Genomic DNA, 18,803 nt, shown 5'->3' with positions numbered 1-18,803 from the left:
GCTGTAAAATCGCATCACAGATGAATAAAACTTGGTTTAATCATGAAGGATGAGCAGGACAAATGCATAAAGAAAACGTGTTGATCTGGATCCACAGGATTCAAGATATCTTTACAGTGCTTTAATTATTATAAAGTACAGATATTAGATTTTCTTCAAATAGTCTGTGTACTTCATAAAACATAAATATAGTGTTAAGGTTATCTTTACAGTTTTGTTAAGGGGGAAAGTGATACGTGAGTGTCCTCATATGACTAGAAGCATTAAAAATTATTACTAACAAAACAGATATCACTTGGCTTTACAATAGTATCTTCAATCCCTACTAAACCAGTTATCTCCAGATCAACAAAGAGAATAAGGGGGGCAGAGGGAAATCACCCATAGTAGTCAAAAGATGGATTGAGAGCAGCCCTGGGAAGAAGGATTTGGGGGTGTTGGTTGATGAGAAGCTCAGCATGACCCAGCAATGTGCGCTTGCAGCCCAGAAGGCCAACCGTGTCCTGGGCTGCATCAAAAGCAGCATAACCAGCAGGTCGAGGGGGGTGATCCTGCCCCTCTAATCTGCTCTTGTGAGACCCCACCTGGAGTACTGCGTCCAGCTCTGGGGGCCCCAGTACAGGAAAGACATGGAGCTGTTGGAGCGAGTCCAGAGGAGGGCCACGAAGCTGATCGGAGGGCTGGAGCACCTCTTCTATGAGGACAGGCTGAGAGAGTTGGGGTTGTTCAGCCTGGAGAAGAGAAGGCTCCAGGGAGACCTTACAGCAGCCTTCCAGTACCTGAAGAGGCCTACAAGAAAGCTGGAGAGGGACTGTTTACAAAGGCATGGAGTGACAGGACAAGGGGTAATGGCCTTAAGCTGAAGGAGGGTGCATTTAGTTTCCTGTGTAAAAATAATCTGTAAGATATAGGCCCATTTACTTCAACTATTGTACATCCTTTGAGGAGGAAACTAGTGCATGACTATGAGGAAGAAGTTCCTGGGGAATACTGAGGCATCTTAAGACCTCCAGCAGAGGGATAATTGAGTCTCACTTCCAAGGGAGAGTACCAAATAGCTTCTACACTCAGCAGTTAAGACAGTATCCGGAAATAGTGAGGAAACAAAAGGAATTTCCCCATTGTTTTAATTACAGATGTATGTCGAGAGCAAAGACATTCATTGTGAAGGGACAGTCTATAAAACAGATGTGTTAATACATATGCATCAAATATAATGAAGTCGTAACTCAGCACTTAAAAACAAGAAAGAAAAACCCTTCTACACTATAAGTGTGAACCAGCAGCCAAAAAATGTGTGTAAGAATATTACAAGGTCATATCCATATAAAGAGACATACTGGCTTCAAACTGGCCATCTATAACTCTAAATGAAACAAATCATTTAAGAAGCAGCAGAAACACTCATTTTCAATCCTCCCATGTTACAGCCTCACAAAAGTAAAACTATCTTCGTGTGTGATCACATCTTGTTCCAATGGACTCTTGACTCACCCAGTTACACCCTACAGTATATGAGGTCCATGAACTTGTAACAGTGGCCCTTACAGAATGCACAGTGCACAGAAATTGTAAAATAAAATCTCATAACCACACCCTTCACCAGAACTGTCTTTCCAGAAAGTGCCCTGCATGAAGAGAAATGGCACGTTTGCCTATACACTCTTCCCTTGCCCTTCCTCCAAAAACACTGAAACACTTCCTTTTCTTCTCTACCACAGATATTGACAAAGCTTTTGGTTATGAAAAACAGAAAATTACTCCTCAGAAACTTACACTACATGACAACAAACCATATATTCATACATCTGTAGGTCTACAACGTTTACCTCTGAGTTTAAATATTACCTTAAAACATAGTTCTTTTTATTCATTCACAAAGATCCAGCAACTCTGAGATTAAGGTCAACCATTCCCAAAAGATATGCATGAAAGGTTATTTTTCAAGTCTTGTAATTCCAATTCTACAAGGATGTAGGTAAGGTATAGCATATAGGTAAAGGTAATATCTTTGCTGGCCCAAGCTGGGGAAAAACAGCCAAGTTTTTACATACTCAAAATCTTTTCTAAGGGTGAAACAGTATCAACCATCAGAGCAAAACAGACTTTTAAAAATCACACCTACACCTCCAAAATCTGCATCTATCCAAACACTGTAAAACCCTGATAGGTGGGCACAGCACTGAATTTGCTGTAAAAGCACTCAAAATACCTACCCCAACAACCAAGAGAAGGTCTTTACCCGCTGGGAACACTTCTCCAGTGAAACAAATCTCATCTTTGAGCAAGTCACTATGCAAATGGACTACAAGACAAGAAGAACTTCCTCCACTCTCAGTCATATACCCTGGCTGTCTTACGACATCATGGACCTCAAATTATATAGCAAATCAGTAAATATTGCAGCCTCTAATGGATGGTTATAGCCTGGAAGAAATAATCACTATCATCACCTTTCCCCACTCAAGTAAATTTAGGTTCAGAAATAAACACCTTGCAGAACAGATTGAACCGGACCTTTCCGGAGCAACAGTCATAAGAAATGCCTTGCTGAAACAGTTCACGGCCACGGCAATCAATGCCCCTCCCTAGCCTGTAAGGATCCCCAAAACACATAGCTCTTTCATATGCTCCTCCATGTGCTTCAATCAATGTGTCATATGCCATCAGGTAAATTAGGCAGAGGAAGTGAAGAGCCAGAAAGTATCAGGTTCAGCTTACTCAGGCAACTGAAAAAACAGAGACCAGTGGGGATATCCTTTCCTCATAACAATCACTTCATCTCTAACCTCTGACCCTTGATCCCAAACCTTTACAAACACAGGCTTAGAAAATATTTTAATTTTTTTTTTTTTTAATCTCCAGTGCAGCTTAAAGGCTCTGGATTCAGATAACATAACAGGTAATTTCTCTAACCTCCAGTCTCAGCGATGCCCTTAACTCCAAAAGCAGTAAATTGTTCCTTTCCTTTTTCTCATGTCAGCCAACAACCTTATCCCCCTCTCCTCTTGCTAACATGCCTCTGTGCCCCCAAAAGTAATACTGACCTTTCCCTTAAGACTGCCTAATTGATTAACGCGATCTAGTTAAACCTAGAACAATGGCATTTTAACTTTATCAAGAAGCAGCAAAGCTATAGGGAATGACAGCTCAGTCTCTTACACTACAGGATATAGAAAGCATTATATAAAACTAGCAGTCACCAAGTTCGAAAGAGTCAAAGAGACTTTTCAGCACGCAACATGAGGTTAAGCTGTGGCACTGCTTGCCACAAAACACTGTGGGTGCTAAAAGTGTGTATGAATTCAAAAAAACCTAAAGAAAATCCATTGAAGGCTATTAAATACAAAGCACCACATCTCTCAGAGGCCCCAGCCACACAAATCTGGATGCTGACAGAATGCATGGATACTTTCCAATGCACACTTGCTTTTTTCCTTATCTTCTTCTTCTTAAGCTTCTACTTCACACATAAGCAAAGACAAAAGAAGAATACTGGAGTAGGTGGACTTTTGGTCTGCTCCACAAAGGCCATTTTTACATCCTTAGTTGTCTTTCAGGGTGGAAGGAGGTTGCCTGTCTGAAGCTTCACCATTTTTTCCAGTTACTTTAGTTGTTCTAATAAGATAATTCTTAAGATAAAAGGACAAATCTTGGGTTGTTTACTTTTTAAAGACATATGAAAATCCTGATTTTTTTTTTTATGTGACAATAATCTTGGCAATTTCTGTTTCACACCCTCCAAGAACATTAATGATTTTGTTTTATATTGCCATTCAAGTACATCTGTATTACACTAAGCAAAATACCCGTTTAGCACATGCAGCAACGCAGTTACCACACTAAGAAGCACATTTTGTCAATTCAAATACTAACAGACATCATTTAAAAAACCTACAAAAGACAGTATGGGAATAGTAATTAAAGGAAGTAGAGAGAACTGTGTCATCATTTCAGATCTGTCCTAGATGGAAGAAAAATAAATGCTGTCATTAACAGAAAGCATTGATAGTCTGTTCACACTGTAAAATGTTCATTTAACAGAACACGTTTCCTGTCAACAGCCTCAGAAGGAAGAAGATAGATTGGGCAGTAATGCAAATAATCTTATGTCCTGTACACCAGTAAGATGTGGTGAGAAAGCCTCTCCTGCAGCTGTCATTACTACCTTGTCCCATGATACTGTTCTCTTCCTTCCCAACTGCCCAGCCTTCCCCCATCAGGAGCACTACATGCTTTTAGCTATTCATGGACCGAGTAATTTAGAAGGGGCAGTGGAAACAAGGGAAGAAAACAGCACAATGGTCTTAAAAGCAGTTGCCCAAAAGAAACTGTGTTCTTGGGAGAGGAGGGAAACTTCCTGAACCGGTCCAATCATAAAATATCAGGATTGTTTGAACTAATACTAATACCAGATACCAGTGTGTGAGGGAATGGGGAAGCAGAAGTACAGATGACATGGAATAGAAGAATTGTAATAGTAAAACCAAAGCTATTTCTTTCCACTAAGCATTTATTCCAGGCAAAAATATTGCTTAATATAACATGAGATCACTGATGTACTTCTTTTGCTTGAACTAGATATTATGTTGAAGATCAAAAGAGAGATTTAACAAAGTAATCATTGTTTGTTGTTGGAACACTATGATTAGATTTGGACCTTCTCTTTAATTACAAGTCAACCTTTACCTCAAGCCTCAGGAGATGGGAATGTCCACCATACTCGGACCAGATGACAAACCTGTGGTAACAACTCTCCTAAGATTAAGATGTGGCTATGCATACTTATAAAGACCGTACTTACATGAATACTTCTGACATTTAGGGTTGTGTGGTCTAATTTCAGTCTTCTGTAGCAAGGGACCTGCTCGTGACCTGCCTTGGCTGTAGCCTCCAAGGGAACAGGCAACGTGACTTTTTGTACCACTGAATCTCAGTTCTCTTCCTGAAGCTGAAGTAGCTGGAATCAGATATAAAAGCAGCTCATCCTTTTCTACACTAAGAGCTAGTACTAGCCCAGTTGAGCCTGTGGTTTGTCACAGATGGTCAAAACCAGGACAAGTCCTGTACATAAACATAGCCTAAATTCAAATGGTGATACCTGCACTGAGTAAAATATGGCTTTTGAAAAGAGAAATTTTGTAGCAAAATCAGAAAAGCAATGTCTCACAAATGACAAGATCAGAACCTAAAGTACAGCTGCGCAAACTGCACAGCAAGCGTTAGACAGAAATACAGTGAGAAGGAAGAAACTATCAATGTGACAGGCCTCAGTAGGAATATTCTTCCCCCATGATATAGTGAAGATGCAACTGTAACATGCCTTGAAAGAGTACTTGATCAATAATTTCAATGTTCAACCTGCCAAACCAGATGCTACTTAAAGTAACTGATTATCTATAGTAGAATGATCTGCAGACACCAAAGAATAACTTACAATGAAATGACAAAGTAGGTGAGACTACAGAAAGAGAGGACAAAACAAAAAGGAAGAAGTAACAATCTTTTCTATCTTGTGCACATCAGAGTAAGAGGCCATGGAAATCAACACAATATAACTGCATACTGAGCTCTCCCACTCAAATTCCAGAGGTGAAGGAAAATGTAGATACTGACCTGAGCCTAGACAGAAACCTACATAAATCTTTAGGGAAATAAACCAAAGCTCAAGTATCAGCTCCAGCACTCTTAAAATAGCACCATGAAATTCTTTCAGAGAGAACCAAACTGCTGCTACTTCTGAGCTGGAAGTTTACAAACTGCTGAGGCTACCTCCTCAGCCCTTACATATATCCCATTGGCTTCCCCTAGCAGCTCCTCCTTCTCTGTTTTCTTTGAGACTAATTGTAAATACCTTTGGGAAGAATTCTCTTCCAGCCCTCTTTCCCATCCACCAGATGAATTTCATGTGCTATTTCTCATTGAAATGTCTTGGGGAAAAAAAAAAGAATAGTCATAAAGAAGCAGAATTATAACCATGCCTGATTAATTTGGCCCATCAATGTGTTAGTTACAAACAGAGAATTCCAGTTCTCCCAACAGCTTCCATCCACCTCAGAGCAGGGTTAAAAGACAAAGCTACATGGTTGTTTTAAAGAGAATTATTGCCATTTTATAGGGGAAAAAGTGGATTCTTCTCAAAATGACCTTTAAAAGGAAAGCTCCATGATTAAAAAAACCTGTGATGTGTAATTGTGTGATTCTGCAAAACACCTTTTCTAGAACTAAGATCTATTGTGGTTGTTTGTGCCCCAGACAATTCTCCTAATGCACAAGGAGAGTGGCCTTTTGTCTGGATGGTCCTCAGTAGCTTCTACAAGAGTCTCCTCTGAAAGGTGACGGGACAGTGAAACTTGCTCATGTACACAAGATGCCCAAAGCAACACTGAAATTCTTTCAGTGAAGAAGGAGGGTGAACCTTTTTCTTTCTATTCCTTTAACAACCATGTCATTCTCAGCATTATTTTCCATTATGAATTAGCATAAGCACTGGAGAGCAGCCCAGACAACGGAAGGAGTTGTTCAGGGCACCAAAGCAAACAGTCCTTCAAAATTCCCTCTGCAGAAACCAGGAACAGAGTGCTCTTTTATTAAAACAAATCCCTCTTCTCTGTTCAGGAATAAGGAATCTGGAAGGCTGGCTACTATGTGCCCTTCACAATAACTCTTTACCACTATCTGTGAGATGAATAGCCAAAAATCCCCAAAGCAACAGTGATGAATTAGCAGCATTAAAACAAACACCCACGGCAACAGGCTCTAGATACTCACAGGATCCCTAATTGCCAACAACTAAGCTGAACCCATCTGCCATTTATTCTCTGTTCTACCTGTGATTTTTTTCCTCATTTACAGATAAGTACAAACTGAGCAGGGAAAATTAACACTGCAAAGAATAAATTAAACATAATGATTTATTGTCGCAAAGAAGCTGTCAGAGAAATATGCTGCACAAAATTGCTCCATCTTATTCTACTCCCAGGAGGAACATCTCTGACGTGCACAGCACGTGCTGCTGACCAGAAACACATGATAAACAAAAGAAAGACACATAAGCAGATTCCAATCTCAAGTTTCACCAGTTTAAATCCACACTTAACCAGTGGGACTGCACCATGGTCCAAGTGACTAAGCCCAAAATTTAGCTCTCAGAACCAAACAAATGGAGCCACATGATCCTGCAAAAGTCACAACACTGAGCCTCTGCTTCCAGATCTGCCATTGATTTATTGTCTGACTTGCAAGAAATCGCTCTGCCCCCCTCTGCTGAGTCTGCTTCATCTGTAAAGTGGAGACACAGCTATTTTATTCCCCAGAGATCAGCCTTCTGATCCAACTAACCACATGAGCACTGATAACAGCCCAAAGGAGGGAATAAGATCCTTCCTTCTGGATTAGCACAGGCTTAGCTCAGCTGAAACTGCACCCCAAGGGTTTGTGAAGGAGACTACTTTTTATTACATCAACTTCTAACCTACTGGGAATCTACAAAAGCAGGACCTTCCTCTTCTCACAACCTAAAAGTGTGCTTAGACTGAGGGTAACCTACTACTCCCTAACCTTAAAAATCATAAAAGCTAAATATAAAGAATAAGAACGTAACAGTAAAACAAGTGTCATCCCCCACCATTCGTTCGTTCTTCTACACGCAATCCTTCCCTTTCAGATGGAGTGTCAGCAACGTTCCAAGTCTCAAACTTCAGATCTGTATTACAGCCTGTAACACTGGCTGGATGGGAAAAAGCCTGACATTTTCCTGTGTGGAACAGTTGCATTGACAAGGTAATGCAGACATTGCCAGTGGACAATACAAGGCTTCTCAACGACAGCAATGAAAAACTGTATTTCAGGATGCTTGTGGGAATGAATCTGGTCCTTCTGGATATCAAGTCGTGCAGTGTCTGAACTAAAGAACTAGAATTAGACTGGTTCTTTTGACACTGTCTCCCACAGCATTATCACTTGGAAATCGAGTTAATATGAGACACACAAGCAACCTATAAATGGGCTGAAAATAGGCAGGCTCAATCTCTCTGTCCTGGGAGTTTTTCAAGACTTGGCTAGAAAAAGACATCATTGACCTGATCTAGTGTTAGCATCTTCCCATTATCAGCAAGATGTATGACTACATGACCTGCAGAGGTCCCTTCCCACCTACATTTCCACCATTCTGTGATTTCTCAGTACTGAAGCAGCAGTAGCATCACAAAAATTTCCATGCTGCCCATTTGACTAAAGCACAGCAGAGAAGCAGAGGTCTTCGGAAGGGTTACAAGAGCACCTCTCCTTTCAATGTCCAATTCCAACACAATACCCTGGACTATAAATTTACCTAAAATACACAAAATCTGTTAAATAGCCTATAAAATCAGCAGTGAAATTACTCCTGAGGACAAAATAACTCAAGTTGTTACGTGCACAAATGTCAGCAGCAATTTGTGAGAGGCTTCAAACTAGAACCTCAGGCTTCAATGGTTAGGAGCTAGCAAGGTTTCTGTAACGGAAGGACTCTCATATTCCCCTTCAGATACACAAAACCGGAATTATTAAATGACTGACTGCAGACTGATCGTAATGGTTACAATATAGAAAACCCCCTTATTGCCTGTCTTCGAGACCTCAAAAGCATATTGATTTGTAAAAGCACATCAGTTTATCAAGTGAGGACAGTTCCACTACATTCTCAGGCCTGTGCCTTAAGACTCCCTTCATGCTCTATTAAAGACTTAAGTTCTTAATTAAAAGGTGTCTTTCAGGCTTCACAGATGATCTGGGAAAACACATTCTTAAGATATAGTCAGACCATCACTGTAATATTTATTAAATATAATTTCACAAGATCAACATTATATTGCAGAGGAAATAGAAATGCAGGGAAGCTTTCACTAATGGAATTCTGCTACATAAAAAAAATAAAACCAAAGAAAGATACAAAATACCATTCATAAAAATGATAGCTTGATTTACCAGATCCTCACTAAAGGGATCTGTAGCCCTTTGATCAGCCACTTCAAGTGCTTCTTTATAAAGGAACAAAAGAAGGGTTGTGTCTGTATTGTTGACTTGATGTATTTTAAATAAAAAAGCCCAATTTAGTTCAATCAAATGAAGACAACCAGCTGTAAAAGAACTTTAGCACATTACAATCAACAGGCAGACTATATGCCAGTAAAACTTAGAATCTGTTTCTAGAAATGAACTAATTATTTTCTTCTCCTTCCCCATTTTGAGGGCAAGCTTTCACAGTGAACTTCTAGATTTTAAAAATCAAAATCTTTTACTTGACTTCAAGTGATTGATACGCTACTAAATCTCTCAATAAATTGTTGCAGTGTTTAGCTACCCTCATCCTCTCATCTCTGAGGTCAAGGCAACTACAATGAATTATATCACATTACAAGACTGTGTTTCAAGAGTTTTTTGATCCATAATCCTTATCCCAAAGGAAAAAAAAAAAAGTATAATGAAATTAATTCAGTTCCTTCTATGAGCTTTACTCATGTTCAGGGATTACCTGTAAATATGTGGATACCTGAAATCTCCTATTCTATTAGTATCATATAATTTTCAGTTTGAAAACATTTAGAGGCATAACACTAAAGAGTCTATTTCTTTTGACCTAATTGACCCGTGTTACAGCAGTGCATGACCCGAAGCTATCACAGCCAAGAGTGTGCGACCTGAGAGTAAAATCAAGAAATAATGTTAATTACAGATCACTATTGCTAGTACAGACACGTTTTTAATACTGGCTGAAATATAACAATTGAAGGATTATTAATATTAGGTAATGAAATTAAATGTCTCTTGATAAAAATTTAACACAGCAATAGGTATTATTTGGATTCAGGGGACATCTGTTTTGATCTTACTAATGTGCTAATATTTAACAAAAAATCAGTGCAGAGTGGTACATGAAAAAGATATCCACAGGCCTTGTTCTGCTACTTCTCACTTTATCTAAACTCTCTTGCATGGCAGATGGTTGCTAATTGCCAAAAGAGGCTAAAGATAGTGCATTAATGCACATTTTGTAAGCATTATCTAGATCTGTTTCCCTTGTTTTAAACCATTACCTATGGTCTTTGGATCATTCACTCCCCAAACTTCTTCCCAGTGTCATGCTAGATCCAGCATCACTACTCAGAACAGTCTACCTTCCTGTAGCGTTTCTCCCATACTAAAGATTTCATAGGCTAGTGAATGAACCAGAATACTTGTCAGACTTCCTGATACCACTATGAATATGTTTCACCCTGCATTATCTAAATGGCATCATCCTATAATAAAAGGAACTATATTAAAGACCATTTATATACTGTTCTGTCTAGAACAGATTTTATATGCTTCTCATTGCAAATGAATTGTCCGAGCTATGTTTTAAAACTGTTCCTGTTCCATTGTATATCAGCTCTTCCTCCCTAATGCTGCAAAGACTCAAGCACAAGCTGATCTAGAAATACACAAACATAAAAACATATAAGAACATGATGTTGCAAAGGACAAGCTTTAGACCCCCGCAATCACAAGAAATATTGTCATGTGATCTTTTTATTAAGTTGATCGTGTTCCGGTCTAAAACTTAACCTTACACAGTCTGAGGAGTTGTTGGTGGTGGTATTTGGGCTTCTTTTTTTTCTTTCTTCACTGGGCTTCTTATCCCAGTGTTCCACATTTGTGATTAGAGTGGACAGACTTCTGGGCAAGATCTCACCAGGGCTTTGTATAAGATAAACTTCTACTTCTCTCTCTCTCTCGGAAACATCTACACCCACTATTTAATCTCAGTTTATCTACCCTTCTTAAGGTTCATTGCATATGTCTTCATCTGGTCAGCTAGTATCCCCATGTCCACCTCTATTATTTTACAGAAATTCTAGTGCAGAAATTCTTGTTACTAGACTTTGAGTCCAAGTACAAAGACCAGCAGGGTCATTTTTGTTCCCTTTTAGATCGTGAGAGGGACAGTATGCTGCACATTTAAGAGATGCATCCCACAACATGCAGCTTAAGGAAAAAGTAGACAAGATGCCTTTGCGCCATTGTATTTTCTCTTTCCCTTGTCATGAGCTGCTCCCAGACAGGAAAGTGTTGTGGGTGTAGTAGTTCATAATAAAATGGCATAAGCCATAAAACTATCCCCACTGGAACTCAAACAGCTCTGAAATGCTGCCCATGTTACAAGAGAAGTATGCTTTGCACTTTAATTAAGTCTTGCATACTTCACTATTTAGTTTTCCTCAGTTCTTACAGCAAGGGGCTCTGGTGTTCACGCGGCCACAGCTCTTTTCCCAGACATGCTATGGCCAGACTAGGGATAAGAATCTCACACAACAATTTGTCACCACAGGATTATGCTTCCAACTATATTGAGAGATGAACCACAGAGTGTAGCAGTATCAATTAGCAGAGTACATCATCTAAGTAAGGCAGGCTGCTCCTGCTGTAGCCTAGAAGCAGCAGCAAGACATGTACAAAACCATACTACCCTTTAAACAATTACTTTTCTTCCCCATAGCTCATCCTGGAAAGCAGAACTATCATGACACAATGGCCAGCATAATTGAGAAGGAGGCAGAAGATACATAGATATGGTTAGAAAGCACATGCACTACCGACAGGAATGAAAGACTATTGAAAGCTGTGTTTTTCTCAACATTACGAGCAACCTACATTATACTGTTAATTTCTCTGTGCTTTCCACGTGAGAATTTGGAATCTGTAACCCAGACAACTTAGGGCAGTGTTTTATTGTCAGGGCTGGTCCACACTTGAAATTCCAATTCCATGGAAGAAAATCTGAAGTTTTACTTTGCTTGTGGTTCCAAATTAGAACTTCTAATTAGAACACTCCAGAGCAAAAAGGTACTGGTGGGAAGGACCAGCTAGAAGAAAGGGGAACAGACTGAAACTATTTCAACCTTAAACTAAACGTTTTGATGAATTAGATTTCCTTTTGATAATGATTTGGATTTATTTGACTACTGCAATATGACATGATCTAATTAAAGTTCAAACATGACTTTAGACTATAACTGCATCATTTTAAGAAAAAAAAGTTAAGTATTTTTGAATTATAAAAAGAAAAACAGTGATTGATGTTTTAAGCAGATGTAAGTCATCAAGGACAAAGGCAATAATCCCCTCCCTGCAACTTAAACACACTGCTGGAAACAGCTACAGTGCTGTTGCAGTTATGGGAGGGAAGTGAAAAAGCATCCTCTCCTCCATCACATCACTCAGCAGATACAACACATCAACTGTGCTATAAGAAGCAGCTACAGTTCCTTCTGTTCTTCTAGCTATAAAAGCTACCCCACTGTACTGTAAAAATGTGACAAAAAAACCTAGACTATAAAAATCAAATGAAAAGGTCATGTCATGTCAGAAGGCTGGACACCAGGGGCATCCTTTGGAATGGCTTTTCACAAAGGAGCGGGACAGCCAGTGTTAGCTGGTCTGCTCTATCACTTCACTGCATTAAAATCCCATTATCCACCACAGGGTATGGATGAGATCCTATTCCCTGGTGGAGAATTGAGAGGGTGAGTTTGGAAATAAAGCAAAAGAGAAAGAGATTTTTTTAAAAGCGAGAGCACAAGAAGGAGAACCACAGAACATTCAGAAGCTTAAGGGAAAATGTGGCCTCGCAAATCAATAGCTTGTAAGTTCATGGCAATTGCGGATGGAAATTCTAAATAAACACAAAATGTTTGTGTGTGTGTTTTGTTTAATATTCATTTGCTTCTCTCAGTTTTGAAACCTTAACTATGATGGGATCAGAGTTACTGGAATAAATAATGAAGTGTTGCTATTCTTGACTGAACCAAGAATTATTCTCTTTGCTACAAAAGCAAACAGTCCAAAGAAGCAAAAGTCATGAGGGCTTCTTGTCTTAAACCACAGTTTTACCAAACAAGCCTGTACGTGATACATAAACAAGCCTTTGGATTTTAAGTGCACACAATTACAGTATAGTAAGCCCTGCTAATTCCTTGGAAAACTTTGCCCGTAAGGAATACAAAACAATTACCTTTAACACAAAGTTATTTTAGTATTTCATTACTGTTACCAAAACAGAGAAGTAGAAGAATGGCATTTTTATTTTTCTGGCTAATTTCCTAGTTCATCCCATAAAAGGAAAAAAATTAAGAAAAAAGGAAAAGAAGGGAAGAATAAATACAGAAATATGGTTCTTACCCTGAAGAGCGGCAGTCTGGTTTATTTCTTTCAGAGCGATCTGTGAGAAAGGAGGCATAATATCAGCGCAAAAGCTGGATGTTCTTTAGCAACACTAGTACAGAAGTCTTAAAAGAACTGTGACACTATATGACTAGCAAAACCAAAAGCTGATTCTGTTGTAAAACTGTTTTTCTGCACTGAACTACTCTGCCTGAGACCAAGTAAAATTACTGCAAGTTTAACATTTGTTAAAATTCCTGTACTCGAAACACAGCATATTTAACGTTTTGTATTAACGCTTTGGAAGCTTCCCCTCCCTTTAGCTGAAATGAATAAAACTTTAGTTTAGGGTAAAAATAAGGGAGAGGGAAGAGGAAAAAAGAAAAACCACATATTACTCAGTGCAAAAAAATCATTCCATGAATCACGGCTGGAAGAGTTCCCTGACAGGATGGGAGAAAAATCAGCAGTTGGTTGCAGCAACATCTGCAAATACACTGAATCCAATGCAGCCCCATCATTAACTCTTCAGCTTCTGGGTGTTCTAGATACTGGATCTTTCTGTGTTTTTAGAAAGGATTTTGTTTATCCTGTGAGTATTTCGAGTAGCTTATTTGCACTAATGAGACTGACCCACAAATAAAAATTTACACAGTACAATCATATCAACTTAGATAAACTTCTTTTGCTGAACAATTTATCAGTTGCTAAAGCCATCTCTAGATATATTTCTGAAAGGTTTTTTTTAATTTTTGAAAGCTCCGATATGCAAAGAAAGTATAAAATACTTCTCCTAGTAGTTAAGATTATCATGCAAGCATTACAAAATAACCAGTGTTGTGTTATTAGAGTTCACATATTGTCAGTTATATTGTAAGTCCAGAATATCTCTTACCGCATGACTTTAGAAATAACTGAAAGAAGCAATTGAGATTTGTGTCTTCCTACCATATATATATTCTAAAATTAGAGGCGGGGTTTCATCATTTATTACAGAAAGATCCACTATGCAATTAGAAGGATATTCTTATAGCTATATATAATCTCCACTGACCATGGTAATTTTGCTTCTGATTCTATCTGTGTATATTTTAAACAGAAAGCTATTCTTCCTGTGTTAGTAAACACTTTACTGAAAACCTTGTCTGTACAGAAGAATGAGTCTTCCTAAAAAAATTTTCATACTCACAGATTGTAGTTTTAACCTTAAAGCTCTGCATTTGAAGTAAAATCTGTTCTCTTAATAGCACATCTTTGTGTACTTTTATCTCATGTACTGAAGAAATATTTTCCCCTCCAAGTTTTATGTGCTCATTTGATTATGCTTTCATTAAAGTGGTAAAAAATTATTGCTTGTCAACAGTGCTCAAAGAAGTATCTAATGCTTTTTCCATTCATAAGTGCTCCCATTGAGCTGTCATAGCCACACAGTGTATAATTTGTTGTGTTTCTGACTCACAGCAATCCTCATTTCATCACACTGTATGCTACTCTTAGCTAGAAACAGCATGGTATAGCTCAAACCAGAGTTGCAGCAACAGTTGTTCAAACACACAGAGAAAGGCTCCTTCCGTCCTTATAATTTGTTCATGTAACCTCCTTACCTGTTAGCACTGAAAAAAATAAGGCAGGACTTCCTACTGAAATCTGCTTGCCATCTGTTGCTTGTTATCAGTGTTCCCTGTTATGTACGCAGCCACAATCTAACAGTATTCAGACAAAACCATCCCAATTCTAAAAAGATTGTGCAAATAAACCAGTGACAAGGAAGAAAAGGAGTGAGGGCACATGTAAGCACAGTGTCTGGGAGCTATCCCCCTCAGCCCACGTCCAGTTGGCAGATCCACCACAGCCCAGCCACACCGCTGCAATCTGCTCATTCAGGAAATCAATGCAATTCCCTTTTCCGTTTTGTTTTATTGACATGTTGAAACAGGAAATATTGCCTTTGTTTTTACACATTTTATTTACTGTGAAACTTAGTGAAAGCACATCATCCATATGTACACTGGTCTTACTAAAAAGAACAATGTAATCCTATAAGCACGCGGTTAGCATTTTTAAGCTGAAATAAAACCTGCACCTGCTTAAGGTTATTGTGAACTTAATTTTTTATATTTGATTTAGTATCAAGTGTAACAAAAGACTCAAAGAGCTGAATCTTTCGATTTAGTGCTTAAATTTTGCAATTCTAGATGCTGTTTTGGCATTATGTACAAGCACCAATTCAAGTAACGTGACACCACACACCTCTAGAATATGAAAGCCCAAAAGAAACAGGCAATTTTTTTTTTTTTTTTTATACACACACACATATATGTTACATTTAAACACACACACGCAGACCCCATTCCTGCATTCCACAGGCAAATCCTTGACTTGCAAAAGTTGGGTCACAAAATTGCACACCCACAGCTGATTCTCTTTCACTCTACTTGTCACCTCAACAGCAGAGATGTCTTTTTAATCTTTTCTAATGGAAATAAGCAAGAAGACTGCACAGACGCGAAGATCTGAAAATCAAATCCTCCACTACAGATTTTCCTCTATATCAAGGACATAAATTGCTATAAAACATTGATATCTTTCTGGCACAATACTGTATATCCTTCAATTCTAAACTCTGGAAGCCAAAACTACGTGTCAGATTAGGAAACATTGAATGTTTGCTGGACTAGCGTGCACAATGAACAAGGCAGTCCACACTCCAGCACTGGAAATTTACAGGAAAAAAATTCCACTTCCAGTGACAGATACTACCTTCTGGACACAGGTAAGACACCAGTACTATTCTCCCTACCCTTGTGTTGCTGAAGTAAATACAATTCCTTACTCTGTATGTAGCTGTAGTCAAATTGGCTAGGAATTCCTAAGCCGCTAGTATTCACAAGCTAGAGAACTGGATTGTTTGATTCTAAGTTTATTTTGGTTAATGAACTGTTCTTGAAAATCAGCAACATCTCCCTAACCTGACAGTTAAAGGAGAACCGTGTGTAGTTCGGGCTTTGTGCTGGCATGGCAGATCTGCTGTTGATTCACTGACAACTACCCTAGAGGTGGTGCGGTGCTGTCATCTCTCTAATTTTACTACTGCAGATTTTACCAGCTAGTTCAGATAGCTCAGACATACACCACAGACATTGTTGTTCCACAGACAGAAAAAAGTTCTTTCTGCCTGTCCTCCAATCCACAATTTGCATAGCCAGAGACTTGCAGTCTCTCAATCCGTAAGAACTGACCATCCTTCAACATCCAGCAGTCCAGACTTAAAGAGATTTTTCTCCACTTCATACTCGCATCTACTCTTTACAAAACCTTTGCTGCCCTTATACTAATACAGCCAGTGTGGGAGAAATATATTATTCTTGTTCAGCAGCAGGATACAGTGCAAGAAGTCAAGGAGCTGGCAGGTGGAGCAGATGAGGTGGAATAAGTCAGAGACTCCTGGCTGAGGTTGGGAAGACTGGCGCCAAGTTTTAAGCACTACAGAAGAATCGAGGAAAATAAGGACACAAAGAGCTGCTATTCATACCACAACTATTTGTCAAATCTAGTGTTTGTTTACAAAATCGTGCTCTGTGTATTTCATCAATAGCATGGACATGTTATGCCTTTTTTTCCAGCATTCAAAGATTGAGCAGCAGACAAATGCCATGTTCCAGTTGCTTCTAGAAAGGCTTGGGTTTCCTTAACTGGTGATTCTCTTCAAGCATGGGAAAATTATCTTCTTTGTTTGTTTTTAATATGATAGAACAGTTTTCTTCTCAAGGAAAATACAAACATAACCATCAGGAGAAAAATAACTGACTCAACATTATTTCATTTGCTCCACAAACTCAGAATGGCTTAAGTTTTTGCCAAAAAGACCACCAAAGCAGAAAACAATAGCTTTTAAGACATTCACTCTTGTCTCTGGAAGACAAGCAATGAAAAGGCAAAAGGCAACTCACACCAGACAGCTATTGTTTTTCTCTGTTTATTTTGCAAACTTCTTTGAAGTATCTTGTTGCTAAGAGTGATTTCAACTGAAAAGTGTGTTCTCACTAGAAAAAAATTTAAGTATAAACATGAAATGCTGTTGAAAAATGAGTGGAAAGTTAACAAACATTCTGCTGCTTCGAAGCTGCAAAGCTACTGGGGAACTTCCAATGCAACTACCTCCTGAGGTAGGTGACTTCCTACTCTTAACCCCATCCCACAGCTTGATCTCTTTTAAAAGCTGAATTGGCTGAAGGGAACAAAGAGGGGCACATACCATTTCCATTTCTGGGAAATACTGTATTTTTCGTCTTGATTATGGGTCTTGAATTGAGCAGCCACCAGAGGGGGCAGGACATCGTAAGACTCTTCAGGCACACATGTTGTTAGAGCAACCAGTTGTCTCCGTCTCTGTTGTTTTTAGCCCCTAATGGCAGAGTAGTGGTTTCATAATGAAAAGTAGCATGAGATGCTTATAATGATACTTTGGTAACAATGGCAAACCTCTAGATAAACCAAGCAATGGGAATAGTGGGCTCTTAAGCAGTGCTGGCAACACCAAAACACAAAATATACAGAGAAGTAGTATTCTCAGAATAAGCAACTGTTGAAAGAGGCTGTACAGCTTGCCCTAATCTGAATGCACTACCCCCTCAATGGGCATACTTTTGTAAGCTCGCAGGCCTTAGCAAACCTAGATGCTAAGATCAATGCAGCAATTTTACAAGGTATCATGTAGAAATGTGATGGCTCCTACCATTATTTTAATAACACATATCTTGACTATCACCCAGCTGATCATAACTAAATGGTGCAACAGTCCCCACCAGCCAACCGCATTAGATCAAGAGCCCCAAATTTCCACTTCAAATTGCCAATGTAGGTGGGCCCTCACTCGAAACTAAACTGCACATTTTCTGGGCAAACAATCTGCATTTGTGCAAGATTTTCAGCGCTAGTTGCTTTATTTGCACTGAGATAAGCAAAACCTGCCATTGATATCGCAACCTTTTTATCTTCCATCCTGTTAAGGCACACTGTGGCTCACAGTGATTCTTCCTTCTTTTTAGCACTTCTCTCAGGTAAGGAGTCAGAACAACACAAATTAATTCCACTGTATAGCATCTACTATAAATTTCAGTCAATTTTATTAGGAACTGCTATATAACAAAACCCATAAAACTGAACATTTATTTATGTATTTTAGTACTGTAACAGCAGAGTCCCTTATCAGTTGTTTAAAAGAACAAGGCTCAAGGAGAGATTAATGAAAGGCTTGGAAGAAACTTTTTTCATTTAGTTTATGTATAGCTTTCCCTTTACTCCAAAAGGCCACAAAACCAGGACACACTCCAAGTTTGTAATTGTAAAGGCAGACAGTTTTTATATTTGCTTTAAATTCTACGGTATGCTGCTGAATTCCAGAGCCATACATGGGGGGGGGGGGGGGGGGGGAATACATTATAATCACACACCCCCCAATGAAATTACATTAGTCTATCAGTTTTAATACTGAACAGTAACCAAGTTTTATAAGCACAAAGCATTCCTGCAGCTTCTTATACTTGGAGTAATATTCTTCCCCTATTCTGAAGAATGACTGAGGGGAACCCCAGCACATACCTAAAAACACATTGAATCTC

General features: G+C 38.9%; 1 protein-coding gene across 5 annotated transcripts in view; it reads right to left on the bottom strand.

Annotated features, from left to right (window-relative positions):
* The window catches only part of SH3D19 (SH3 domain containing 19), an 86,384-nt gene that overhangs the window by 52,536 nt on the left and 15,045 nt on the right, over window positions 1-18,803 (bottom strand). For 4 of the 5 annotated variants that reach the window (XM_054825271.1, XM_054825267.1, XM_054825269.1 and 1 more), the window contains exon 2: window positions 13,201-13,240. Coding sequence is in view for 4 of the 5 variants with exons in the window: in XM_054825267.1 (XP_054681242.1) it covers window positions 13,201-13,240 (40 nt within the window). In the remaining variant the exon portion in view is untranslated. Of the gene's footprint in view, window positions 1-13,200; window positions 13,491-18,803 lie in introns of those variants that run through there. The other variant, XM_054825270.1, reaches the window with a different exon arrangement.

This window comes from Grus americana, chromosome 4 (genome assembly GCF_028858705.1).
Source record: "Grus americana isolate bGruAme1 chromosome 4, bGruAme1.mat, whole genome shotgun sequence".
Taxonomy (NCBI): Eukaryota; Metazoa; Chordata; class Aves; order Gruiformes; family Gruidae; genus Grus; species Grus americana.
This window is presented reverse-complemented; position numbering and strand designations above follow the sequence as displayed.